This window comes from Canis aureus, chromosome 30, assembly GCF_053574225.1.
Source record: "Canis aureus isolate CA01 chromosome 30, VMU_Caureus_v.1.0, whole genome shotgun sequence".
NCBI lineage: Eukaryota > Metazoa > Chordata > Mammalia > Carnivora > Canidae > Canis > Canis aureus.
In genome coordinates, this window is record NC_135640.1 from 39,366,063 (window position 1) to 39,393,558 (window position 27,496).

The window sequence follows — 27,496 nt, forward strand, 5'->3', positions numbered from 1 at the left end:
AATTTTCAGATTTGTTCTACCCATAGGTGGCATTTGGTTCTATGACATCATCTGGACCATACTTAACCATTAATCATCATTAATCATTTAAACCTAAGGTTTAAAGGAACACCACTTTTTTTTTTTTTTTTTTTTTTTTTTTTTTTTTTTTTACAAATTAGCTTTAGTGACCTTAAGTTCTAACACACCACTTCCCAAATTGTAGCCTCAGAATGTCATGAATGGTCTTGGAAGATAAAAGTAAATAAAAATAAAAATTGCCATGATCACGAGGATTTGTGGTGCCGGCCCAATTAAACAATAGGAACTTGTTCCTGTATGTGGTGTCCAGTCCTATTAAACATAGTTCCTATTGTTTAATATATACTTTCCTAATTCTTTAAAGCCCAGAATCAACATGAACATTTTCTAGCCTCTTAACCTTTCCATGGACACAGCTGAGAAAATGCTGGTTGAAAATATCTCATTAACTGAGAAGGAACACTATCAATTTGGAGAAGCATCACTAATTTTAAAGGACATTTTTTTTTATGGTTCTAGTGTTGTCCCAGAATTTCAGAGCTCATAACCAGCAGGAATACAACACTTCACTTAATGTATCATTAATTTTTAAAATATGACATTCATAATCTGCCTATTTCTGGCTTGATGATGTGCCAATTGTTCATGTTTAACCATGTACTCTGAAGGTTCAAATATAAAGTATTATGGTTTGTTATCCAGGGTTTTTTTCCTTCAACTTCTCATTATAGGTATTTCAACATACACAAAAGATAAATATGATCATAATGAGTATCCATGTACCCGCCACTCATTTCAGCAATGGTCCCCTCCTGCCACACCCAGCCTCAACTACCCCACATACCTGGATTAATTTGAAATAAATCCTAGGTATTAAAAAGGTATTTTTTAAGAACTAAATCTTGGCTAATGTTTGTTTCTAAGGGTGAGAGAGCCACTGCTCCTGCTCTATCATACAGCCACACATAAGTGCACATATAAATACACACACACTTTGCACATTTACTACGACAAGTAGTTCCAGCTGCTTCCAATTGTAAGCTGCTGTCTCCGAATTCACGACATGGCACAGGAAGGTGTGTTAATGGACCTCTCTCTTACTGCTGATGAGGTATGAAATATTTGTCCCAGACCACAGGGACTAATCCAGTAGCACAGTTTGGACTGTCAGCTCGGTTTAATGCACACAAACCTGTCAACAAAGCAGGTCAGCAGGCTAGTGCAGAGAAGAAAAAAATCAATAAGCCTTTGAATGAATCACACAGCCGTCGGGGAGAATATGGGGGCGCAGGAGGAGACCCATACAGACGGCTAACGTGCCTTCTGCTCTCCCAGCACTTCCCTCATTTCAGCCTGGTGTGCACACCCTCGCAGGGACACCCACTCCAATAACTGAGTGCAGGTAACTGTCCCTAATTTATAGTTTCTATCCCACCTGATTCTTTTAGGAAAGGATTTGAGCCTGGAGACAAATGAGCCAAATTTAAATGAAAGGAAAAAACGCACCATCCTAAATTGCTTTACATTCTGGTCACATATGATATAGTCGATAACAAGCAAACACACTTCTCTGTAAAATGGGATTTACATCTCATGTAATAGCCTTATGTACACAAAGAACTTTACTGAACCTTTACATAGGTTCAAAGCCCCCTCACCCTAAACATCCTGCTCTTACATGTGGGGTTTAGGAGCATTGACACTCATGCTGTCACAATTTAACAATCCTCCAAAACAGACATACCCTAAATCACAATCCCTAGGCCTTCAGATCCTACTTCTAAATAACTATCTCCCAGAGGTACGTATCAAAGATCTATAAAAACATTAACCACTATTAGTTAAGAAGTAATTCAATCTTAGATTCTAAATTGAAAACTGAGGCAACTATAGATATATTTTTGCCACGTACAGCAAACAGGTATAAAATTAGAGATTATCAGTGATGAATGCACAGTACGTGTATGTTTTAAGTACCTAGAACGGCTTGTACTGCTTCATTACTTTTCCTTGAAAGATAATAATTGGGCATCCCCTCGCCATCTACACAGGATTTCTTTTTGAAACCTCAACATAAAATTAAAGACAATTAAAATAAACGTTCTGGTAATTTTGATAATGGAAGAGAGGAGCATATATGCATTCATCTTTTGTAGCAACAAATCAAATCCAGTAAACAAAGAGCCAAAGATTCAGGAAAATACACCTGGGTTCACATGTTCAGGACCGCAAATATATTATGCAAGGAAGCCCATGAAAATCACTCATCACTAAGGAAATCAGAGGCTCTGTGCATCTCGCATATAAAATCGACTTTGGAGCTCTGTGGAAACCTTTTGCTGGAGAGCCGCTGAGCACATGGCCAGTGATGGTGTGTTCAGGCTTCCTTCACTAGCTGATGGGATGGCACACAATTCTGCAGAAGAGGAAATGGGTGAAACATGCACTGGTATATCTCCTCACTTAATGGCAGGAGATAAAGTGGAAGTCAGCAGAAGAAGGACATAGTTGGGACACGGATGGGACAAGCATGACAGGAAATGGAGACAAAGCAAAGTGTATAGGCCCTGAATAAATTTTGTGGATCATTTAAAGGCTCTCTGCAAGGCTGAGATACTGTTTTCCTTCAACATTTGATTATTTGCGGTGGGAATCTGCAATATAGACTTTTTTTTTTTAATCCAGAATCCAGTAATTTTTTTAAAAACTATTACTTGAAACTCAGAACCCGGAGCCACAGACACGTGTCACGTGCACCCAGATGGTGTGTTGCTTTGGCTTTCTGCAGAGGGCTCAAGTCTGGCTGCATTCCCTTTTGGGAAATGGCCCTCCTCAATTTCAAGTTCATTTGGCTTTTTCAATAATAGGGTTTCAATTCAAATGGATAACAATGCCAAGAACTAAAAATTTCACCATCTAATTAGGGAGGGGGAAACTCAGTACAGCCCTTCTTTCCTAATATCATCTGTAGTTTGAAAATGACTTGATGAAGGCTTTTTATAAAAGCCCCTCACTTTTCCCTGCACAAGAACAATTGCAGTGAAAGCTACTGGTACAATGAAGTGGGCACAGCAGTGGAGGAAATGTATGCATAACAAAGGGAGCAGAAGGAGCAGGGACAAATAAAAGATCAGAAAAAGGATCAGGCTGAAGATTTCAAGGTCAAACTTATTAAAAGAAAGAAAAGAAGAAAAAGAAAAAGAAAAAAAAAGAAAAAGAAAAAGAAAAAGAAACTAAAAGAAAAAAAAGAAAAAAGAAAAGAAAAGAAAGAAAGAAAGAAAAGAAAAGGAAAGAAAAGAAAAGAAAAGAAAAGGAAAGAAAAGAAAAGAAAAGAAAAAAAAGAAAAGAAAAGAAAAGAAAAGAAAGAAAAGAATAGAAAAGAAAAGAAAAGAAAAGAAAAAAGAAAAGAAAAACACACCACCTGATGTGTCTATCAGAGGGTTTCACCTGGGATAAACACCCAGTTAGTCTGGGTGAGGACAGGTAAGGATGGTGTTGGAAGAGTTAGACGAGTTGCAAATCTGAAGAGAAGCAGAGAGGTTTCAGAATTCATGCAGGTTTGGGTGCTTATGTGCTACCTGGGGATCCACTGTCCTATAGTTTGCATTACTTCCTCAGCTGGTTCCTGATCCAAAAAAAAAAAAAAGTCTAGAAACATCTATCTAAGGACACTTCTGCCTCAAAAGGAATATATTTATATTTTAGAAGCTACCAGCACACATTCCAAGCTCTGCAACATCTTGTTTGCATCAAAATGCATTTGAGATATTTGATATTGAAATAAAACTCAGAAGCTCAGGATTGTAAGTCTATTTCAAAATGACTTATGTTGAGAAGCACTATTTTCAATGAGCTTCTTTTAAATCAACAGTTCCAAGCCGGAAGTAGTGAGGGCAGCTCCTTCAACTACTGTAAGCTCATTGACTTGAAATAAGCCCTGATCGGGTACTTTTATCTCGCCTGTGCATCTCTTACAAGAGTCATATAATCACAAATGGTGACTTTGAAAACAATGCCTTGGGGTGCCTGGGTGGCTCAGTCAGTTAAGTATCTGCCTTTGGCTCAGGTCATGATCTCAGGGTCCTGGGATAGAGCCCTGAGCAGGCTCCCCACTCCCCCCCTGCTTGTGCTCTCTCTCCTTCCTTCTCTAATAAATAAATGAAATCTTAAAAAAATAAATACAATGCCTTATGTAAGTAATAAAAGATCTTTAAGTTACTAGGGCAAAACAATCACACACACACAAAGAAAATCCCAGGTTTGAGTCTCCACTTTGCCATCCACTCCCCAGACGACTCCTTTTTGCATTAAATAACTTTTCAACACAAATCTGATCCTGTGATAGAGATAAACGATGCTCTAGGCAACATTACCATCATCACCTGGACTCACACGGGTGAGCCCACCAGCTAGACAGCCACTACTCCTGCTGCTGGTCATGTGACCTTCTTTCTAAGGCTCCCTCATCCACATCAGAAAGATGTTCTGACCCTCCTCCACACAGAAATTCTAAAGTTTTCATATGTGGCAACAGAAATTGGTGAAGCATGCTGATCCACGTTTGAAACAGGCACTCCTCCCACAAAAGCCAGACAGAAGAGTTGACTGGGTTTACCGAGGGATGATGTGTGTGTAGCTCCCTTTAGAGAAATTAGTAAAATAAAACATGAGGAATGATGGTTTGGCGGTGGACTTGGTGCATTAGGAAATGCTCTAAAAGGCCCCTAAATGTCTTGGCATGTAAGAATCTCCTTTGTCTTGTACACTCACCCATCAATGCTATATTTTAATAAATGTCACAGCATGGAACTGTAAGTTCACAAAAATAATTTCATGAAAATAATGGGGGACAGCTTTTGCTTTGGGAATAATAAATATTGGGGATTTGGGAATATCTGTTTCCCTTAAAACATCATCATTTTGTGAAAGTCTGCTGTGAAACCAGGTTGCATGAGATTTGGCCTGCCCAGACATTTCTTCATACTGGGAGAAGAAGCTGATGTGAAACTGAGCTTCAGAGTAGTAAATATATATACGTGAAAGTAAAAGCTCTTCTTAAAGCATTAAGAATAATTTGAAAGAAAATACCATAATTTCAAGGGAACAGTTGCTCATTGAAGATTCAATTTGATAAATATTTATCAAGCTACTATTATATGCCAGGTATCCTAATGTTATACTTGAGGACGAAGGGACGATTTTATTTTATTTTATTTTATTTATTTTATTTTTATTTTAAAGATTTTATATATTTATTCATGAGAGACACAGAGAGAGAGGCAGAGACACAGGCAGAAGGAGAAGCAGGCTTCCCGCGGGGAGCCCGATGTGAGACTTGATCCCGGGACTATGGGATCGTACCCTGAGCAGAAGGCAGATGCTCAACTGCTGAACCCCCCAGGCAGCCCAAGGAAGGAACAATTTTAAACTGAAATTAAGAAAATTATTTTTATCCTAGACAGTTTCTCTATTTGGATTTTTCTCTAGTTGCAGAATATTGTTTTAAAAAACATTAAGCATATTGTCTCCAAACCACATGAAATGTCCTAGATATGTCAACTATCCAGAATCATACCATATTGGAAAATGTTTTTCTTGTTTAAATAAGTCCCTGTTCTCAAGTTATAGCTATTAGAAGTTGTTTGTCATTCAACTGACAACCTTTGTTGACTCACACACACTTGGGTGCTATAGAAAACCAAAAGACTTTTCAAAAGACAAAATCTCTACTTTCTAGAGAAGGAGAACTACAAGGTAAGGGTGTGGGTGAGGCTCAGTATTCTTATCTGAGAAGTGGGGTTGCTGAGAATAACCACCTATGGGGCAATTAGAAATTGTTCAATAGAACCTGACATATATCATCAGCCATTTATTAACCCCAAAGTGTTGCAAGTGTTTTAAATAAGCTCAAACCTTTCCTCAAACAGGTCTTCTAATTTCTCTCTGAGGGTAAGGTAAAAAGTAAAGAGACTCTCATTCTAGTTCATTGCTCATTTTACATTACCTGATTTCTGTTTAAGAAAAGTAAACATTTAAAAAAGCAAGTGTTGTTTATTTTGATAAAACCCAATAGATTATTAGTTCAGTAGCATTCTAATGCCTTCATGTTGAAACTGCAGGATTTCAGATCATTTGGCATACCTGGCATTTTAATAATTCCTCTTAAATAGAATTATGTCTGCTTTTAGTCCATAATAAGCTCATACAAGCAGTTTCTTATTGTTTGGAAACCACGTAGTCCTGAGCACCTGCTTTCTGGAGCAGGGATACTTTAGACAGAAGATAAGTAACAACAACAACATTTATGTCAAACACTGCTCTAAGCATTATACGTAAAGTAACTCATTTAATCATTACAACCATCTGATGATATAGTTATTGCTGTTGCTGTCGTTTTCCAATTGAGGAAACTGAGGCATAGAAAATTATGTGATTAGCTCAAGGCCACAGTGTGGGCTGTGGTGGATTGGGAATGTGTACCTATACATCAGCTTTAGAGACCATCCTCATGTCTTCCGACTAGATAGACAAATGCATAGCTAGAGACCAGGAATTGGCTAGGTACTTATAATTCATAGAGCACCTCCCTTGGCATTTCTCATCTGTATCAAAACACTGTCCAATTCCACAGAAAGGTAATTAATTGTTGAAGCTCTCACAGCTGTGAAGTTGGGACCCAAAGCCAGATCTCTCTAAGTTCCAACCCAAGATGTCACACAGACTGTTGGTAAAATGAAAGGTGAGGAGCCTGAAGCTTTCCCTGGAAGAGTATTTTAAAAACAGTCTTTGTTTATTTACTGTATCTGCTTATTAGCTTCTCCACAAAGAACATCTTGACTGTGCTCACACAGAGCAGCTGGAAATTTTCAATTCTTTAAACAGGCCCAATTCTGGATGGTTAATAGTATGCATCATCACTGTTTCCAGAAACTAAACAGACAAAAATATTCTCTAAAAATCCCCTTTTTAAAAGTAAGCTCTGTGCTCATTGTGGGGCTTGAAGTCATGACCCTGAGATCAAGAATCACATGTTCTATCAACTGAGCCAGTCAAGGACTTATGTAAATATTCTCATTAGTTCCCCACACATGGACACAGCAAGGTCAGTACAAATCAAGCTTAGTTGTAGATGTTTCAATCCTAAATAATTATTTATACAATAGAAATAGTTATTTTGGGATTGACTTGAATTTGGGTACTTTGGGGGAAATTTTTAATTTTTTTAATTTGAATATAGTTGACAACAAGGTTACATTGGTTTTAGGTGTACAATAAATACCATATGATTTTACTCGCATGGGAAATTTGGTATTGCATATAAGTTTTCAGATGACTAGCCATTTGGGAAATTTATTATTCATTTTTCCATTAATAAATGTCTCCTTTTCCCTTAGGGGAGGGAAGCGTAGAACTTTAAATTACAAAAATATCCACTGCACTTGAAAATAGAATCATTTATCAAAAGCATGAGAGCTGTTTCATTTATGTTATTTATTAATGTTCAGTGTTATCCAGAAAACCAGGTGGGGGAGCAATGTTAACATGCAGAGTTCCAAAGTGGCAGTAGTAGACTGAGAAAGTGAATGTATATGCATATTATCTACATGAGTCGGCTCAGGCTGCCATAACAAAGTACCATAGACTTTAAGCCATAGACTGGTTTAAACAACTGGAATGTACTTTTCACAGTTCTGGAGGCTGGGAATCAGAGATTAGGGTGCTGGTTGGGCGAGTTTCTGGTAAGAGCCCTTTTTCCTTCTCACTTTGTGTTCACAAGTCTCTTTCTTTTTCTAAGGCCATAGTCCTACTGGATTAGAGCTCAATCCTTAAAACCTCATTTACTCTTAATTACCATTTAAAGACCCTATCTCCAAATATCAGGGGTTAGGGCTTATGAGTGTGGGGACACAATTCAGTCCATAGAATGATCTGAAAATACAAGTCAAGCAGTTTGCCTATAGTCCCTGGTGTCTTGGCATGGAACATCTTGATTCTGTCCCCATCCTGGCTCCAGCCCAGTCTGACACAAGGGCAGGCTACACACAGCTGAGGGAGAAGCAGCTGATGGTGTGTCTGCCAGCTGGCATTCTAACACAGCTGAGCCAGGGCAAAGGAGCCAGCACGGGTACGGTCATTCAGGTATGGGCACTTCGCACTGAAAGTCTCTGTTCTTTGTTTCCTTCCTTTTGAGATTGTTTTTATTTCAAGATCCTACCTGATACACATTTGTTAGCTGTCAAGCATGTGATAGCAAGATGTAAAACAGGTGTGAGAGAGGGTCAAAAGAAACCAGAAGGATTTATTAACACACAGGGTTGCAGAGCATCCTCCCCAAATTCATGTCCTTCCTGGAACCTCAAAGTATGACCTCATTTGGAAAGATGGTCGTCATGAATGTGATTAGTTAAGACGAGATCATACCGGAGTAGGGTGTGCCCTTAATCCAACCTGACTGGTGTACTCATAAGAAGGGAAGAGACACAGGGACATACCCAGGACAAAAGCTAGGTGACAAAAGAGGCAGACAGTGCAGTGATGCAAAGATCTGTAAGCTGAGGAATGCCAAGGACTGGCTGAACTGCCAGAAGAAATGCATAGAATGGATTGTTCCCTAGAGACTTCAGAGAGACCATGGCTCTGCTGATAGTTTGATCTTGCACTTCTAGCCTCCAGAACCATGATAGTATACACTTCTTTCGTTTTAAGGTGTGTTATTTATCACTAGTTTGTGAAACTTTGGAAGCGAATAGTTAAAATCCAGGGGGATAAAAAAGAAAGGAGTAATTCAAAGACAAATTCATTAGTGGTTAGAATGAATGCTGAATTCTGCTTTAGTTATGCTCTGTTGGAGGGGGCAAGAAGGGAGCAAGAGGGGAGCAGACAGTTGGGAATAAGCAAGCCCAGGAGAGAAGACAGGCCCAAAGTTAGGATCATCTACATAGACATGATGGATAAAGCCCTGGGGAAAAAAAATGAAATGACTGATAAAGTGAATATTGGAAGGAGCTGGGAGTGAAGATTGAATTTGGGGGTCTATTCACATTTCTGAGCAGAGGAAAAGATAAGTTAGGAAATAGTTCAGACATAATCAGAGAGGAGAAAGTCAACCAGGACAACGTAGTACAGTTCACCAATCAAAGGAGGGCAACCAATGGAAGAGGAGGGTCAACAGTGTAGATTCTTCAAGGAAGTCAGAGAGAACTTGCCATTGGGATTTGACATTAAGAAGTCATGGATGACCTTGAAAATCTAAGTGTCAACAGCATGCAAGTGGTAGAGCCTAGACCACACAAGATTAGGAAGAGTAGTGAGTTCAGCCTCTCCTTTCAACAAATTTTCCAGGAAAAAAAAAAAATAACACATGCATGGAAAGTTGAGAAAGGAAAAGATTTCTTTAAAATTGGAGAGCCTAAACATCTGTGTCATAAGAAATATGATAATCACTAAAGAGATGATGGCAGAAGCCCCAGAGGAGAGCACTGGTAAAAACAGGTCCGAGACAAGCAAGAGGTGTCATGACAACAGCATGTGATCAAGGAACAGACCACAAGGAAGGAGGATCATCTGTGACGGGAAACATGAAGACAACATCTGGGATAGGAGGAGCTGTCTGAGAGAGCGGGGTTCAGATTCCAGAAACAGAAAGAGACTACCTCTTGAGGACTGGAGAATGGATCCTTGAGCGATTGTGAGTGTCAATTTTCAGATACCTGAGGAAAAGCTTGGGAAATCCACCAGCAGCAACACAAGAGCAATCAACAGAAACCTCCAAAGATCTGGGAACTGGAAAAGGACCAGTGAAAACTAACTGGTGTAAATGGCCAGTGTACCTGGGATCTCATGATGCCCAGAAGGCCTGAGGTCAGAAAACAAAACGGTGGCAACCGTGTGGGCTGGGGATTCTCCTGGTCATGTGGCTACTGAGGACAGAGGAAGTCTAGGGAGCTGGGAGCTTTGCGGTCCTGTCTTATCTGCCCAGAACTGAAGCCACAATGGGCTGACAGGCCCTGTGACACCACCTGGTAGTTTTCTGGGGCCCCTGCCACCTGTCCACCTAGGGAGGGACTCTCCTCCACTTGGGCTGGCCCAGCACAAGGGAAACAGCACCAAAAGCCCCATATGATACAGTCCACGCTTAACTCAGGTCTTCACCTTGAATTCATGTTGATCTCTTATCCTGAGTCAAAAATGATGTCTACAAATCTTGAATCCTGCTTTCTTACACGGTCGTATGCTGCCTAAACATACTTTGATGCATGACATCATGCTTTGATGCTTTGATGCAGCATCAGCTGGACGATAGTAATATTAATGACCGTATGATTGTCTTCATTGCCTTCAACGTTCCTGAAATAAAATCTCACAGATGAACAAGAGACCAGAAAGTGCACTTGGGTCCAAATCATAACTGACTGACATGGGTGACCATCTGTGTCATGTCTAGAGAGAACCAAACCCCATAGAGAGAGCAGACAGGAGGTCCCTAAAAGCCAGAGACCAAATGAAACTCCGTTTACATTTAGGTAGAGAGAGGAAGACTCTGGATCTATATGTTTTGGGATATTAAAAAAAAAATGGGAGTGAGAGCAACCTAAAGGCTTGGAGAAACATGGATATGATGAGGCGATAAAACCCTTAGAGTATAGACAATGTTACTCATGTGCTTTCTCCAGCATTTGGTGCTGGGCACATCCAAAAAGTGACTGTTGAATGGGTGACGAGCAATGAGCCACCATCACCGAGAAAACTGCCCTGTGTAGAAAGGAGTTAACATGATAGGTCTGGAATTGCTTTTCCCTAACAGACCTGTTTGCAAGGCTGACGCTGGGCTGGTGTCCAGGAACTGGAATTTCAGGAGGGTTCCCACCACCTCACTGTGTCTAAACTATACAAACGATATGGTTTCTTGAACACCTAAACACCTGCTTTCCTCCTGGGACTCTGGAATTTTGGTACCTGCCAGGCAGAGGGTGCCCACGTGACCTGCCTCCAGTAAAATCCTTGGACGCTGATTCTCTAATGAGTTCCCTAGTAGATAGTATTTCATGTTCGTTGTCATTGTTCCCTGCTACGGGGATTAAGTGACTATATGACTCCTGGAAGCCTGTGCCTGGTTTCCTTCAGACAACTCTCCACACGCCTTTTCCCTTTGCTGATTTTGCTCTGTATCCTCTTCCTGTAATAAATCACAGAGGTGAGTAAAAATATCTTCTGCATCCTGGGAGTCCTCCTAGGAAACCACTGAACCTCCAACAAATGCATAAAATAAATATTCTGTGAGGTTCAATCTAAGATAGAAAAAAAAAAGTTGACTTGAGAAATGAAACATTCAATTTTGAATTTTAATAATCTGTTATTTTATTAGGAGGGGGACCAGGAAAGCCATCTTTTCTCCACATAAGGGAGCTGAGGCAGGGAAAAAAAAAAAAAAAAAGCTCGCTCCCTAGTCACCAGCTAATCTGTGGGAGCTGCAATCAGCAGCCCTAGTCCCCTGGTGGTTCTTGGTGGGAAACCAAGCAGTGTTAGGCTGACCTAACAACCCAATACTTTCCTGGAAGAAGGGGTGTTTCTCACACACACACACACACACACACACATCCTGAGATGCTCCGGGATAAATTTGCTACCACCCTTGCCTTTGTTTTGTTTTCTTTCTTTTTCTTTCTTTCTTTCTTTTCTTTCTTTCTTTCTTTCTTTCTTTCTTTCTTTCTTTCTTTCTTTCTTTCTTTCTTTCTTTCTTTCTTTCTTTCTTTCTTATATTATGTTAACATGTCTTTAGCCATGTGTCTACTTGTCCCAGAAGTTCAAAAGTCAAAAACTTTTTTTGTTGTTGTTTTGAGCTATAATCTTCAATACAATTTCCAATTTTGAGAACGGGAATGCGTCTTCTCTCTGAAGGCTGACACTTAGTAGACCTTCTGTTCACTCTGGGCCTTCCAGGATCTCACCAGTGGTTTATTTCCGGACTGCCAGACCTGAGCCACTCATCTAACATGACCTTCGTTCCCAGGGTCAGGAGGGTTTCCTCTGCACCACAAAGTTTTTAATTACTTTCAGGTGGCAGTGGAGTAACATGCAAAGACTAATTTAGTGAAAATAGACTTAAGTGGAGAAAGGACAATCAATTAATGGCTGTAACAAAGAAAGAGACCAGGCACCTCCCTTCCTGTGCACTTGCCCAAAATACAGCACAGTGAAAATATTACACCTCTGCATCTTCCGAATTCTAGTCTGCTAGATCCCTCCTGTGCTAATATCCAGTGTTTGCGATGAGGCTCCTACTTGCTGAAAATCAAGATAGATAGATAGATAGATAGATAGATAGATAGATAGATAGATAGATAGATAAGAAAGAAAAAGAACAAAGAAGAAAGAAAGAAAGAAAGAAAGAAAGAAAGAAAGAAAGAAAGAAAAGAAAGAAGAAAGAAAGAAAGAAAGAAAAGAAAGAAGAAAGAAAGAAAGAAAGAAAGAAAGAAAGAAAGAAAGAAAGAAAGAAAAAGAAAAAGAAAGAAGATAGATACATTGATAGATGTTAGATAGATATTGGTGCATGGATGAATGAATGGGAGGAAGGAAGGCAGGATGAAAGGATGGAAGGAAGAAAAGAAAGAAAAGGAAAAGGAAAGGAAAAGAAAGAAAAGAAAAGAGAAAAGAAAAGAAAAGAAAAAGAATGTTCCTTTAACAGCTTCCATTTGGACCTACAAATTTCTTTTTCAGCAAACGAGAAAGCAATCTTTCTTTGTTCCTGCAACTCCCTGGTACTTTTATTTTTATTTATCTAAATTAAATTAGCCAACAAAGTCCACGTCATTAGTTTCAGATGTAGACTTTAGTAATTCCTCAGTTGCATACAACACCCAGTGCTCATCACATCCCTGGTACCTTTAAAATCAAAGACCCGGCTTTCAGGCCACCGAGCGGCCTGTCCCCTTAATCATTCTGATCTCATTCCCTTCACTCAGAAGCACCTTGAGGGCAGAACTGGGTCTTATCACCATGGCAACTTGAGCAGCTTTGTCTCAGATTGCCTTGAAAATGCTCGGTGACTAGTAAAGGGAAAATCCGAGTGTCTTAGAAGGCGGGCGAGATCACACATGGTCTTATGGTTGCAGGAGCACGACCACAGAGACACCCGGCCACATGACAGCCGTCCTTGCCCCCGGCAGCTGTGTCCCCACCGCACTCCAGAAGACAACAGAGCACATCAAACCTGCTCTTCGTTTACATTTGCTGAAACATGAAAACCTTGCCTAACTGGGGTGACTGGATCTATGATGTAGTTAGTCTCTGCATCCTAAAATGCACACCAACATTTTCTTAAAAGGACCACCACTTCTGTGAAAACTTCCGTACCTCCCCAGGCAAAAACGCTGAAGGTGTGTGTCCCCCTGCCCGTCACCAAGCTCACACCACACTCAACTGGGTAATCTCACCCTTCAACTCCCTGAGAGCAGAAGCCACCCCCGGGGGAGGGGGGGCACAGATCCTGCCTTATCTACGCTGACCAGACCCAAATACTGCATCCATAAACTGCAGCGAGGGTTTCATGTCAAGTGCTGGGCTAATGTCCTCTGATATTTAATGTGGGCAGAAAATTGCTCACTTTTGCCCAAAACACAGGAAAAAGATCATCATCCGTGGACTTGAACTCATTGATCCTAAGAGATAAAATTCTCCTTGAGTCATCGCTAATAAAGGTGTTCATATGGGAAATAGCGCAGCAGAAAATTGGGCCAGTGCTAAAGAGGGAGGCAGAGTCTCAGGGAATAGTAATATGTTCACTGTTTCCATTTTCCAAATCCGGTTACCCTTGGGCTGTGTCTTTGATGTTAATGTAGCTAAACCCCCAGTGAGATTCTCAGAATTTTATCAGAGGAAACAGACACAGAATGCTGGGCTCTCTCGTCGCCAGCCTCCCTAATCGGTTAGAAACTCACAACAGGCCACTGAGCGAAAACCCAAATATGAAGCTGTCGATATTGTTCTTTGCTGAGCTGGGCTCTTAGGTATCTCCCCATCAGCACTACCTCCCAAGGCACATCGCTATCCAAGCTACTACATTTTTATTGGGCTGCATTAATATTCTGAAATTTAAAAGTCTCTCATTTGTGCTTAGAGAAAGAGAAGCGATAAGGACATTTGAAAATGCACATGGACATCACCGCCCTTGCTTCTCCTGGCTCTTTTGTTAGGTAAGAAGGATCCATCCTGTTCGTTGAGGACATTCGATGCACAGTGTGCACCTGTCCCTGAGGTGCGTTCCCTCCATACAGTCACCAGTTCCTATCATCCATTTGCCAGAGGATGAGTGTGAAGGTTGACCATGTGCTACCCTGTGGCCAGGTGAAGAGCCCAGGAAGATAACAAAGCAGAGGGCACAGCAGTATCATTATGTGATACTCATAATGTGCCTCTCCTTCCCCTGGGGGAATTATAGGATTGCTACTTTCAGCTCCGGCTACCATTTTATATCTATATTTACATATAGATAAAATATAAATATTTTATATATAATATATGAATATATTATATATAAAATATAAATATTTTATATATAATATATGAATATATTATATATAAAATATAAATATATTTATATTTTAAATATAAATATTAAATATTTAAAATATTATATATAAAATATAAATATATATTTATATATTTTTATATATATATAAATTCATATACACACACACACACCCACAGACTGGGTGGCTTCAACAAGAAGCATTTGTTTTTTAAAGATTTTATTTATTTATTCATGAGAGACAGAGAGAGAGAGGCAGAGAGAAGCAGGCCTCCTGCAAGAAGCCCCATGCGGGACTCCATCCCGGATCCCGGGATCACACCCTTAGCCAAAGGCAGATACTCAACTGCTGAGCCACCCAGGCATCCCAACAAGAAGCATTTATTTTGTACAGTTCTGGAGGCTGGGAGTCCAAGATCAGGCTGCCTGAAAGGTCGGGTTGTGGGAAGAGCCTTCTTCTGAGATTTAGATGGCCACTTGCTCACTGTCCTCATACGGTGGACAGGGAGAGTCCTAGTGTCTCTTCTTTTAAGGACACTAATCCCATAGGGAGGGCCCCACCCTCATGACCTCCTCAAACCCTAATCCCCTCCAAAGGCTCCACCTCCAAATACCATCACAGTGGAGGTTGGGACCTCAACATATGGATTTTAAGGAGACATGAACATTCAGTCCATAACAAGACCATTGGAGGATTCTTTCCAAAGATCGTTTAAAAGAAGTGAACTCATTTAGGTGCTTAATACAGTGATCTAATGACCTTATCTGACAAAGAGGCACAGCTTGATTCTTGAGTCTAGAGTCAGGCCAACCGAAAACTCCCCAGAAAGAAATCAGTGCATGACTTCATGTGTAAGAAGCTAATGAACACAACTGTCAGAACAGCTGATGAATCCATGCAGCTCACGTTGAAGCCCAGACAGACATGACTGGTGCTTCTGACTCCGGCAAGAACATAGCCCAGCCATTGATTTGCTCAACCAAAGTAAAGGGCAAAAATTAGTGAGACGTACCCAGAGAAGCCATACCTTTCTTTTTATAAGAATACACTGATATTTAATTTTTTTCATTGGTAGGATTTCCTAGGTGGTAGATACCCACTTACCTTGGCCTAGATTCAAAGAGCCCTGGCTTAGAAGGTCTGCAGAAGCCATATGCTCACCGACCGAGAGCAGGCCTTTCCGCTCTGGCCTTCCCCTGGGGTGCCCTAGACCCAAGAGGCTGAGTAGTAGGACCCACGCTGATGGGACAAGAGTGGACCCCCAGCGGGCAGGCCTCTCCCTGTGCAGGCAACTTTCTGCTGCAAGCCCCAGGCATGCAGGGACACTGGCCAAGGCCTTGTGTGGCCTGTGGGAGCTCTGGCTTTCTTGGATCAGCCCCGCTCCCAGTCTTCTCTTCCCACTCTACCCACTGCGGTGGGATATTCACACAGCCTCGTTTCCATGGTGGATTTAGTTCCTGCCCTTCCTCCATTGAAGGAAGCGATGTGTGTAGAGCAGGCGTGTTTCCTGGGAGCTTTCCCAGCCAGATTCACTGTCGGCTGGGCTGTCCTGGAATCCCAGAAAGACTGACCTGGGGTGATCGCCCTGCCAACCACCAAATCTAACCAGTTCAGCAAGGAGGCACTGGGGTCATGAGTTTATTTACAAATCACAGACAAATTAAACTTTTGCAGACCACCTGCCATGCATACACTCGGGATATCTTTGCTGGAGTTGAGCACTAACTCAGAAAACCTGCTGGATCCCTGGGACCTCTGCACTGTGCCAGGCTGCCCCTACTGCTGAGAATCCCTGGCACTCCCTCACCACTTAGTGCCTGCTGCCTACAGGAGGGAGGCCCCAGGCTCATCCTCTAAACCTCCCTGTCTCCTTTATGTGGTTATCTGTGCCCTGCCCCACTCAGGGCTCTGGCCACCTGGGAGAAATGTAATCCTACTCCACCAAAACCATCCAAAACTAGTTTATTAATTAAGATTCCCCACCACCACCATGTTTTAAACCATATTATCACCTCCAGTGGCATCATAACCTCCTTCCCTGGGCATTTTTTGGCAGCTCCGATGGGTTGAGCTCAGGCGCTGGAAACAGAGTCCAACAGTAAGCTATGGCAAGTTGCATTACAGGGTTAATTTCCAGACTAGGTTCCTACTTACAGATCATAACACTGCTCCGGAGCCCTGTTCTCAGGTTGAACTCCCTGAGAATGAAAACAACTCTGACTCACTCTCTTTCTGCATGTGTCTCAGTCTCTCTCTCTCTCTACACACACACACACACACACACACGTGCACACAGACACCATCGGAGCCACGTGGAGGATCGTGGGACTACCTTGTGTTTGATTAAACGGCTTCCTGAAAAACAAACAAAAACTTGCTACTGAAGTATTCCTTAATGAGATAAAAAGCCTATAGGATATTGGTTTTCTGGACATTTTTGTGAGAAAAAAGAAAAGCCAAGTGCTCATCCATGGTACACACATCGTTTTCTAAATTTTTGCCAAAGGGTAAAGCATGATTGAGGAGATGTGGGTATCCTCAGAACCTATCAGCAAGACACCAACTCTGCATTTGCACATCAGCACCCTCTCCCCGCTCACCAGATATACAATTCTTTTTATTTTATTTAGTTAGGTTCATGTTTGAAGAAAAATTGTCTTCATATCCATGGCACCAAGATGAAACCTGAAGAGCTATAAAACTAATTAAAGATGCCAACGAAACATAAGGATGCACACAGAACATTTTATAAATATAACCTATATTATGAACATATAAAACATATCTATAGATATGGATAGCCACATCGATAGGCATATAAAGCCTTCGGTAGATATTTCTAGTTCTCACCCACATCTCCAGCTGTTCTCTCCTTCCAGGCACATCTCACTGAAGTCAGATATGCCATGTGACTTGCTTGGGCCAATCAAATATTAACAGAAATGGCATATGTGTCCTCAATTAGAAGCACAGGGAGGCAGTTTATAACCCTCCCTCCTGACACTCCCTCCACAGCAAATCCTGGAGGCTGTTTGATGGCTGTGCTGTGATGGTCCAGACTCCATCCACCCAGATTCTTGAGTGTGGGAGATCACAAATACTGTCCCACATCTTGCCCCTCGGCACACCCACAAGCCCTCACTATGTGAGTGGGAGTACCCTTCACTCTGAGCCTGGGCTCAGCCAGAGGGACTTGTCATCGAATCTCTCCATCTGCTATTAAAAAACTAAAATGACCTCAAAAGAGAAGCCATTAAGACCATTAATCTAAAACAACAAATACGGGCATCTGGCTGCCTCAGTCAGGAAAGCACAACGCTTGGTCATGAGTTCAAAGCCCATGTTTGGTTTAGCGATTACCAAAAATAAATAAATACAATTTTAAAAAACCACACAACAACTACAAGTGTACAAGTGAGTCTATTATGATTATTTGCAATCACATGCAGCCATTAAGCTCAGTATTTTCTCAATACTTTAAGTTAAATTATGATGATTAATCAACACAACAGCAAGGCATATATTCAGTGAAGTTCAAGGGACTCTGACTTGAGAGTGTTGAGTAAAACCTGCAAACATCCGTTACACGCTAGTTTGCTGGATATACTTTAAAGCCCAAAGATTTAATTTTTTCTCATGGTTTAATGATTGTTTTAATGGTCCTTGTATGGTAACCGACACTGTCTAGAAAATCAATAAGCTGAAAAACAGAAGTGCTAAGTCACTGTGAGAGTTTAGTTCCAATCTCTTATTCTATAAATGAGCAAAATTTTGGTGGTATTTAAGAACTGCATGAAAGCAGCGTGTGCGCACTTGCACACACATTCACACAGACATGTAAAGAAAAGCCAGCATTTATAACCTCTTACAACATATCAGATGCTCATCACCACTGTTCTCCAAAAACCAGCCCACAGTCACTTATGATCCAAAGATGAGCAAAACAGGAGCAGTGAACCCTGCCTACAAGGCCTTTCCAGATCAATAGCCAAGGAGGCCAGAAATCAACTTAAACACCATAAGAAAGGAACCATAACATCTTAGAAGCAAAATTTCAGTTGCATCATTTCCAGGTTCTGAAAATAAACCAATAAATTACATAGATCTATATCTATATATAGATATATCTGTGCTGAATACATATTCTGAATTGAATCTTCAAGAAGTCAAAGGCATCACATAGATCTTAAGATATCTGAAAGGGTCACAATAGTCGAAACCAGAGCTTCTATTTTCAGATTATAGTTTCAGGATATTAGCCATAAGCATATGGCTGAGGAGTCTCACAGGTGCAAAAACCCTACTGCCCTATTTTCAGGAGAAATAAGCCAAAGTTGCCTCAGAGAAGTAACACGATGGCTAGATGTACGGTAACTAATTTCCACCCATCAGTCAATTCACTGGAGAATATCTGACTCATGCCACAAAACCAATATAAAGCACTGATGGCACACAATCATCAGACACCCACCAACCATCCATACGCTGATTCACAGTTAGGATGGATACATAGCCAGAGACCCAGTTCAGTACCTGAAACAGCCTCTAAGAAGGTCAGCCCCGCACTCTGCATCCCGGACATGCCCCACCTACCTGAGATGAGTGACACGGTGTCTTTCTCCCAGGAGACGACGGTGACGTACGCCTCCACCGAGGAGGGGATAATGCACTTGAAGACCGCAACATTGCCTCTCATGGTTTTCTGGTCCTCCACACGGACTGTATAGGGCTCCCGTAAAACTGGAAGGCAAGGAGAGGACCCTTGGTAAGACACCTTGGCTCATTTGGGGAGAACCTCATTCAAATATATGCATTGTAGCTCACATAGAGTAATTGCACCGAATACAGTTAGGGAGGCGGGGGGGATTGAAGAAACCTGCAGTTCGTGTCTTAAAAATTTTCATCCCATTCATAAACTACACCGTTCTCTCTCTTTTTTTAATTGAAATTCGATTTGCCAACATATAATATAACAGCCAGTGCCCTCAGTGCCTGTCACACTGTTTTCTAAAGGGCAAGAGCATGCCTAAAAATGGCTCATCTGCTCCCTAAATGCACCTGGCAGTGGAAAGTAGGAGCTTCTTAATGAAGTTCTGATCATATGGGACACTGCTCCCCCTGTCATCTGAGGACAAAGGAAGAATTTTTGGACTATAAAGAAAAAGAATTCAAAAAATCAAGAAAAGTTTGGACGCCTGGGTGGCTCAGCAGTTGAGCGCCTGCCTTCGGCCCAGAGCGTGATGCTGGAGTCCTGGGATCAAGTCCTACATTGGGCTCCCAGCATGGAGCCTGCTTCTTTCTCTGCCTGTGTCTCTGCCTCTCTCTGTGTGTCTCTTATGAATAAATAAATAAAATCTTAAAAAAAAAAAAAAACAAGAGAGGCAACCTCTCCCGGGAATTCTTAAAAACTATGTGACAATTAAAGCAACTCTGCATAGGTAATTTTTTTTTTTGACAGTTGGACTCTTGGAAGCAACTATTTCCCTCACCCCAACTCATTAAGTATGGGGGCATGCCTCGTTTCTTCCGAGCTTTATTTTCTTCAAACTTAAAGTTAGGCAGTTGGGACAGGAAGATTCTCAGAATCTGAGTTTTAGAAATCTCTGTGGTTTTCTAAGAGAGCTGCAGACACAACCTCTCGCATCATCTATTCAGCTGTCTTAATGTTCCAGTCATTTACTGGACCAATATGTGTCAAGAAAACTGGCCATGGGACTACTTTTTCACGAAATTGACATACCAACAAAAATGGGAATGAGTTTCTAAAGGGAAATCTCTTAATAGGCAGTGTTGAATGCTTTAGAAGAAGCATTATTGAGATTGGCAGTAGTGGGATGCCTGGGTGGCTCAGTGGTTGAGTGTCTGCCTTCAGCTCAGGTCCTGATCCTGGGGTCCTGGGATCGAGTCCCACATCGGGTTCCCCGCAGGGAGCCTGCTTCTCTCTCTGCCTATATCTCTGCCTCTCTCTCTCTCTGTGTGTGTGTCTCTCATGAATAAATAAAATCTTAAAAAAAAAGATCAGCGCTAGTTCTATGATATGCTGAGTATTTTAGTATTAGAGTATGTCATTTTATTCAGAGTATTGCTCCCCAAGCCCCACTTTTAACATTAGTATTTAATATTTTCCCAACTTGGAGAATTTTTTCATTCCTGTCTCCAACCAAAGAGATTTTCAGAAGTTTGGGACTCTTCTGAGACCCCCATCCCTGCATGCCATAGAGGTCCAATGCAACGTGCCAGGTGGCAATTCCACATCACTTGTCAAAAAGTCCCCAGGGCAAAGGTTCAGGGTGCCCAAGAGCCTGGCCTCAGAAACATAATCATCATACACAGGAGCAAGAACCTTTGTACGGGAAATTCCCTGATCTGTAAAACTGGGGAGAGTAGGGGTCCACAGTCATAGGTCAGAAAGGCACAACAAAGAGGTAAAAGTAACCAAACTCATTAATAAACGAGAATTTGAGTGTGGTGGAGAGAAGAAGACAGACGAGAGGAAGGGGTCAAGAACAGAAGATAAAGGGATTGGACAAGGTGACCCAGGGCCAAAGGGTCTGTTAGCACAAGGATAGGGTCAGCAGAGCAGGTGCAGGAGACTAATGTAAGTCTGTGTATTTGTGTGATGCTGGCTGTAAACTATAAAGTCACTTCATGTCCCCAAACTTCCAGTGAACTCCACTTCACACACAAATGGCTCAGGTTAAGGAATTTCTAATGGAAACCAACATCAGGGAGCCTATTTCTCTGTCCCGGCCAGGGAAGAGCAGGGACAAGAGAAGATGCCCATAAGGAGCAGAGGAAATGCTTTCCCAGCGGGCATGCAGTCATGTGCCAGGCCTGGTCTCTGGAGCCACATAGAGGGACCCAGTAGGGGATTTCCCCTGTTTGCACCCAAAGTCTGCACCCTCAGAACTCCTCAGGCCTGGCCTGTCACACATATACCATGGGGCACCCTCTCCCCTTCAGCACTGCAGCCCTCAGTATAAAACCTCTATGTCTGTCCTTCTCCGACTGACTTACTTCACTCAGCATAATACCCTCCAGTTCCATCCACGTTGAAGCAAATGGTGGGTATTTGTCATTTCTAATAGCTGAGTAATATTCCATTGTATACATAAACAAGGACAAACATTATATGTTCTCATTCATTTGGGGAATATAAATAATAGTGAAAGGGAATATAAGGGAAGGGAGAAGAAATGTGTGGGAAATATCAGAAAGGGAGACAGAACGTAAAGACTGCTAACTCTGGGAAATGAACTAGGGGTGGTAGAAGGGGAGGAGGGCGGGGGGTGGGAGTGAATGGGTGACGGGCACTGGGGGTTATTCTGTATGTTAGTAAATTGAACACCAATAAAAAATAAATTAAAAAAAAAGAGACAAAAAAAAAATAAAACCTCTATGACTTTTGCTCCCTCTAGGCCCCAAGTCAGCCCCAAAGAGCCCAGAACATTCTAGAAGCAGGAACATAACCTGGGTGCACCACACTCCACTCAGCGCAGAAAGAATGGGACATGGAAAGAAATGCTCCACTCCCTCATTAGGTTCTTCTTTGGACAAAGATTGATCATACATGGAGCCTTTAAAAAAAGAAATTACCATGGGACTTTCTAACAATGCTTGGCACACAGTAGGTGCTCAATGAATGCTTAGAGAATGAATGAATAAAAATCACAGAGCTTCCCTGTTGCAAGTACTTCTAACCCTGTTGTAGAACATAATCATCGTCGATTGTTTTAAAAAGCAACTTGGGTTTTCATTACCGATCTCCACCCCATCAATGAAAATGTTTCCTCCTGAGCTCCCCACCACCCTAACTTGAGAAGCCAACACTGCTCTCTATGGGAATATACCTCTCACAGTACAAGTCTCCCAGGATCACGGTGAGCTTCCCCAAGATACCTGGGGACCTCTAGCCCCTACTACCACTACTCAGGGGAACAGAGACCGAGCTACAAACCTAAGATGCAGGCAAAAACTAAATGTTATTTTAAATGCGATTGGCATTTGCATTACAGGAGGTGTGACCCTTGCACCATGTGTCCTAAGCTGGGCTCTCCCTAGAAGCAGGCTGGAGCCGAGGAACTGGGTGAGAGTGACTGATTGAAGACTTGATCCTAGGAGAACCAGGATCCCATGAGGACCAAGGAGGGAGAGGCTGGGGAAGCCTTGCAGGGCAGGGCCAGCGGCAAAGCCAGGGTGTGATTTCAGGGCAGTCCCAGCCTCCACTGATCCCAAGGGGAGCTGTGAATAAGAGTCACACCTCAGAGCTCCTCTCACTCCTTGCCTGGAGATGGAACTTTATCCTTAGGGCATTTTGGCCCTGGCTTGGGGCTGGTCCCAGGGACTTCCCCGTGTGTGTGTGTGTGTGTGTGTGTGCAACGATCCGCTGAAGGCTCTCCACGCGGGTTCTTAGCAACCAGCCTGCAAAGCCAGGGGATCTGACTCAAGGAGCTGCCAACAGTGGCCATGACAGTCAACTTCATCCTCCTTAGTCAAATTTACAAGCTTTGAAGCCTTTCCGTAAGATCGAGTATGGTTAAGAGGATCAGAAATGAGAATCCACAGGGATGTGGCTTTGGGGCGAAGTCAGGTGCGTAGACTGAGCGGGGATCACACCGCTGCTGTGTGTTTGCAGAGCCCACCCCTCTCTTAGACTTCATCCTTCCAAATGGAAAGACCCTTGAACATGTTAAATAGTAGTAAATGAGGAATAGTCTCATTTCATATTCTACTATGAAAATGAATTTAACCGAGAGAAGCCAAGCACGTAACTCATGGGGCTCAGAGCAAAGTGAAAATCCAGGACCCCTTATTTACAAAGGAGGGGGGAGTGCCATGAAGATAATAAAATTATTTTTTCTTCTGTGGTCTTTCTCTCAACCTGTCATAACATTTTTCAGTTTTTGCTCACTGTCACAGTCACTGGGACACAGGGCAATCACAGAACAGGTGCAGGCCCTCACAGGCACTCTGGACCACACTCCACTGGGCACGCACAGCCCACCAGCTACAGGTGGCGGCTCCTGCCAGTGTCTGGGCTCATGCATCATGCCCCAGCTGGGAATGGGGAAGGCAATGTCCTTTCTCCTTTACCCCTCCCACGGGGGACAGGTGACCTCTAAGGAATTACAGCCTCCAACTACAGCTCCCTTGGGGGAGGGGTTGCTTCCGCCATGCCCCGTGTCAGAGTGTGTGTGCACCCACTCATGCCCACACTCCTGCCCTAGCCCTGTGGTTGCTGAACAGGGGCAGGGAAGAGGCCAGGCAGGGCCAGAGCACCCGGGATGGGAGAGGCAGCAGTGGTCATACTGGGATTAGGGAGGAGGAAGCTAAGTGGAGCTCTGGGCATTCAGAAACTAGAGAGGACCACTGAGAACCCTCCAAGGGAGGTGGCATGAGGCAGGACCCTGCAAGAACTGAGGTACCAAGCTCCCAGAGCATGTTCCATTGTCCCACTGCACTTCACTTATGAAACACAAATGGAAAGATAAAAGCATTATAATGTTTCAAGATGGCAACAGGAGAGCATGCAGCCTGAACTCTGGGACCTTCTTGACGCTGGGCCTTATGTGATGGCACCCATCCTGTGAGGTCGGTCCTGATTCAAACTCTGTCCATGCAGCAATCAGATGATGGACAGAAGTCAGGGGAAAGTCTGAAGAATTGGGCACCACAGGGGATGAGGATCTGGGTGGCCCCCTCTCCTGATGGGTTGGATTTGGATTGTTCCCACCCCTTTGATTCTTACATCTAAAGTGATAAAACATAAGCAAATGCTCATGTGCTGGATTTCTCTGGAACATCAGAGGACTTAGGGCTGGGAAGAGGGTTGACGCTTGTCTTTCCTGTTTAGGAAATGGTAATCTGAGGCACCGGGTGACCTCAAGGCACATTAGGTTTGTAGAAGTTGGTTTTTGTTCCATTATATTTTGTAGCAGATTGCTTAATCAATTGAGATGTGCCTCAAAGAATTAATTACATCTTGAACACATCCTCATGTCAAGCACAGTCTCAGGGACTATGGAGATCCTTAGACTTACGGAATGATGAGCTAAAGCAAGAAAATTCAGACAGCAGAACAACTAGAAGAAAATAATCAAAGATTGATGGGCACAGGTGAGAGTCACCACAGGTAATAAAAATCTATGGAAGTGGGCACATTGGGTGGCTCAGTCGGTTGAATGTCTGCCTTCAGCTCAGGTCATGATCTCAGGGTCCTGGGATTGAGCCCCGCATTGGGTTCCCTACTTAGTGGGAAACCTGATTCTCCTCTCCCTGCCCTCTGCTTATGATCGCCCTCTCTCATTCTAATAAATAAATAAAATCTTAAAAAAAAAAAAAAGAATCTAGAGAAAGACAGAACCAGTGAGCCTGGTGAGTGGTGAGTAGCTGGTGGGGAAGGAGGCACTTGAGCTGGCCCAAAACACAGGAGGACCTAGACATGGAGGGGGAAAAGAGAGAAAGCTGAGGGTCACATGAGCAGGGCATATCCAAGAGACTATGAGGCACTGAACCAGCACCTTTTAGCTAAACGGGCTTCCAACCACAACTCCTATGAACAGGCAACAAGAGGCTCACAGCAACCTCCCTTCCTTCGTCTGAAAATGAAAATAAGATCTACCTCGCATGGTTGTGCAGATCGAAACAGAGAACACCTTAATGTACTTGGCACAATGTCCAGCCCATAACTGCTTTATTCAGAGTCTCTCTGATTGCTGGCAAGAGGAGCTGATCTGAGCTACCTGAAGCTGAAAGTGGAGCACCTCTGAAGACACGATTGCTTTGCAACCACAACTGGGCCCTGGGAAGGGCCCTACAACCTCTTTCTCTTTGATTCTGACTTCACCCTTCTCTTTTTCCATGGGCAGGCTTCCTCTGTGTTTCTGGTCCGTGTGCTCAACCCACACAGTTCCCAAGCATCCAGAGAATAGATAGACGCTCTCTCAAGATTTCCATTTCAAAACCAGAAAGCAGGGGCAGCCCGGGTGGCTCAGCGGTTTAGTGCCACCTTTGGCCCAGGGAGTGATCCTGGAGACCCGGGATCAAGTCCTGCGTTGGGCTCCCGGGATGGAGCCTGCTTCTCCCTCTGCCTGTGTCTCTGCCTCTCTGTGTCTCTCATGAATAAATAAAATCTTGAAAAAAAAAAAAAAACAGAAAGCAGAGAAACCGATGGAGCAGCCTGGTTAGCTGCTCTTCCTCAGTAGGATCACCTATGACCAGAGGTTCCCAACTATTTTGTGTGATATGTATGCAAGAGACAGCTCGGGGGCTGACCGTGCACTGGGCAGAGAGGCATAGAGACACACAGCTACTAATAGCTACTATTACTCTATGAATGTCAAGACAACTCCTAAGTAAATAGGTCAGCCAAGTATTATTACTTGCTTTTATCTTAAAACAACTTTATCAAGATACAATTGAAATACACTAGAACGTGTTTACTGGTAAGTTCTGACATATGTACACACCCATGAGGTCACCGCCACAATCAAGATAATGACCAGACCCATCACCTGAAAAGTGAACTTGTCCTTTGTGAGCTGTCCTTTCCACTCCCTTTCACAGGCAACTGCTGATGCCCTTTCCATAATTACAGATTAATTCACACATTTTAGTCTTATGTAAATGGAATCACACAGTACAAACATTTTTATCTGGCTTTTTTCACTAAGTATAGTTATTTTGAGACTTCTCCCTCCTACTGTATTTATCAATACAGTACTCCCTCCTTATCTTTCCTTTTCGTGGTTTCAGTTACCTGTGGTCAACCCCCAGTCTGGAAGCACATGATCCTGTTTCTGACATATCATCAGAAGCGCAATGGTAGTCTCACGCCACATCACAATGTGTATATCATTCATCTCACTTCGTCTCATCACAGAGGCATTTTAACATCTCACATCATCACAAGAAGGGCGAGTCCAGCACAATAAGATATCTTGAGACAGAGCACATTCACATAACTTTTATTATAGCACATTGTTTTAATTGGCCGATTTTAGGATTGTTGTTGCTAATGTCTTACTGTGCCTAATCTATACGTTAAACTGTATAGGAAAACACATGGTATATATAGACCTTGTTACTATCCATGGTTTCAGGCATGCACTGGGCACCTTGGAACACATCCCCAGTGCATAAGGAGTGTGGGAGGCTCTGTAATCAATTCCTTTACTTCAATTTTATGGATAAATCACAATTTGTTTACTCGTTCATCTGTTGATTGACTTTGACCCATTTCTGGCTATTACAAATAAAGCTGCTATGAACATCCCTGTAAGAGTCTTTGTATGGGCATATGCTTTGGTTAAATATCTAAGACTGAAACGATTGGAATATATGGCAGGTTTTAATATTCATCTTTTAAAGAAAATGCCAAAATATTTTCCAAAGAGGCTGTACCATCTTACATGATGACCAGAAGTGCATAAGGGTCCCAGTCAATGCATCTCCTCACTAACACTTGGTCCGGCCATTGTGTTTACTTTTAGATTTGTAGAGTAATCTACAAATCTGCAGTTGTAATCTGCATTTCCTCGAAGGTTGATGATGTTAAACATCTTTTCATGAGCCTGCTAGCCATTGCATATTGCCTCTGTTGCCGTGTCTCTCCAGAACTTTTAACTCATTTTTAAATAGGTCGTTTGTTTTCAAATGATGGAGTTTTTAGATTTCATTGTATTTCTGGATAAAGGCCCTTTAACAGATATATGTTTTGGAAGTATTTCCTGCTAGGCTGTGACCTACCTTTTTATTCTCCTAGCAATGATTTTAGAGGAGCAAAAGTTTTAAATTTTGATAAAATCCAAAATAGCAATTTGTTCTTTTATGGATTGTGCTTTGGGTGTCCTATCTAAGAAAGTGTTATATAACACAAGATGGCAAAGATTTTTCTCCCATTTTCTTCAAAAAGTTGATAGGTTTATATTTGGATCTACGATCCATGT

General features: G+C 42.3%; 1 protein-coding gene across 3 annotated transcripts in view; it reads right to left on the reverse strand.

Annotated features, from left to right (window-relative positions):
* Positions 1-27,496, reverse strand: part of DSCAM (DS cell adhesion molecule) — a 732,790-nt gene that overhangs the window by 573,932 nt on the left and 131,362 nt on the right. For all 3 annotated transcript variants that reach the window (XM_077879265.1, XM_077879266.1, XM_077879267.1), the window contains exon 3: positions 19,143-19,289. In XM_077879265.1, coding sequence (XP_077735391.1) covers positions 19,143-19,289 — 147 coding nt within the window. The remainder of the gene's footprint in view (positions 1-19,142; positions 19,290-27,496) is intronic.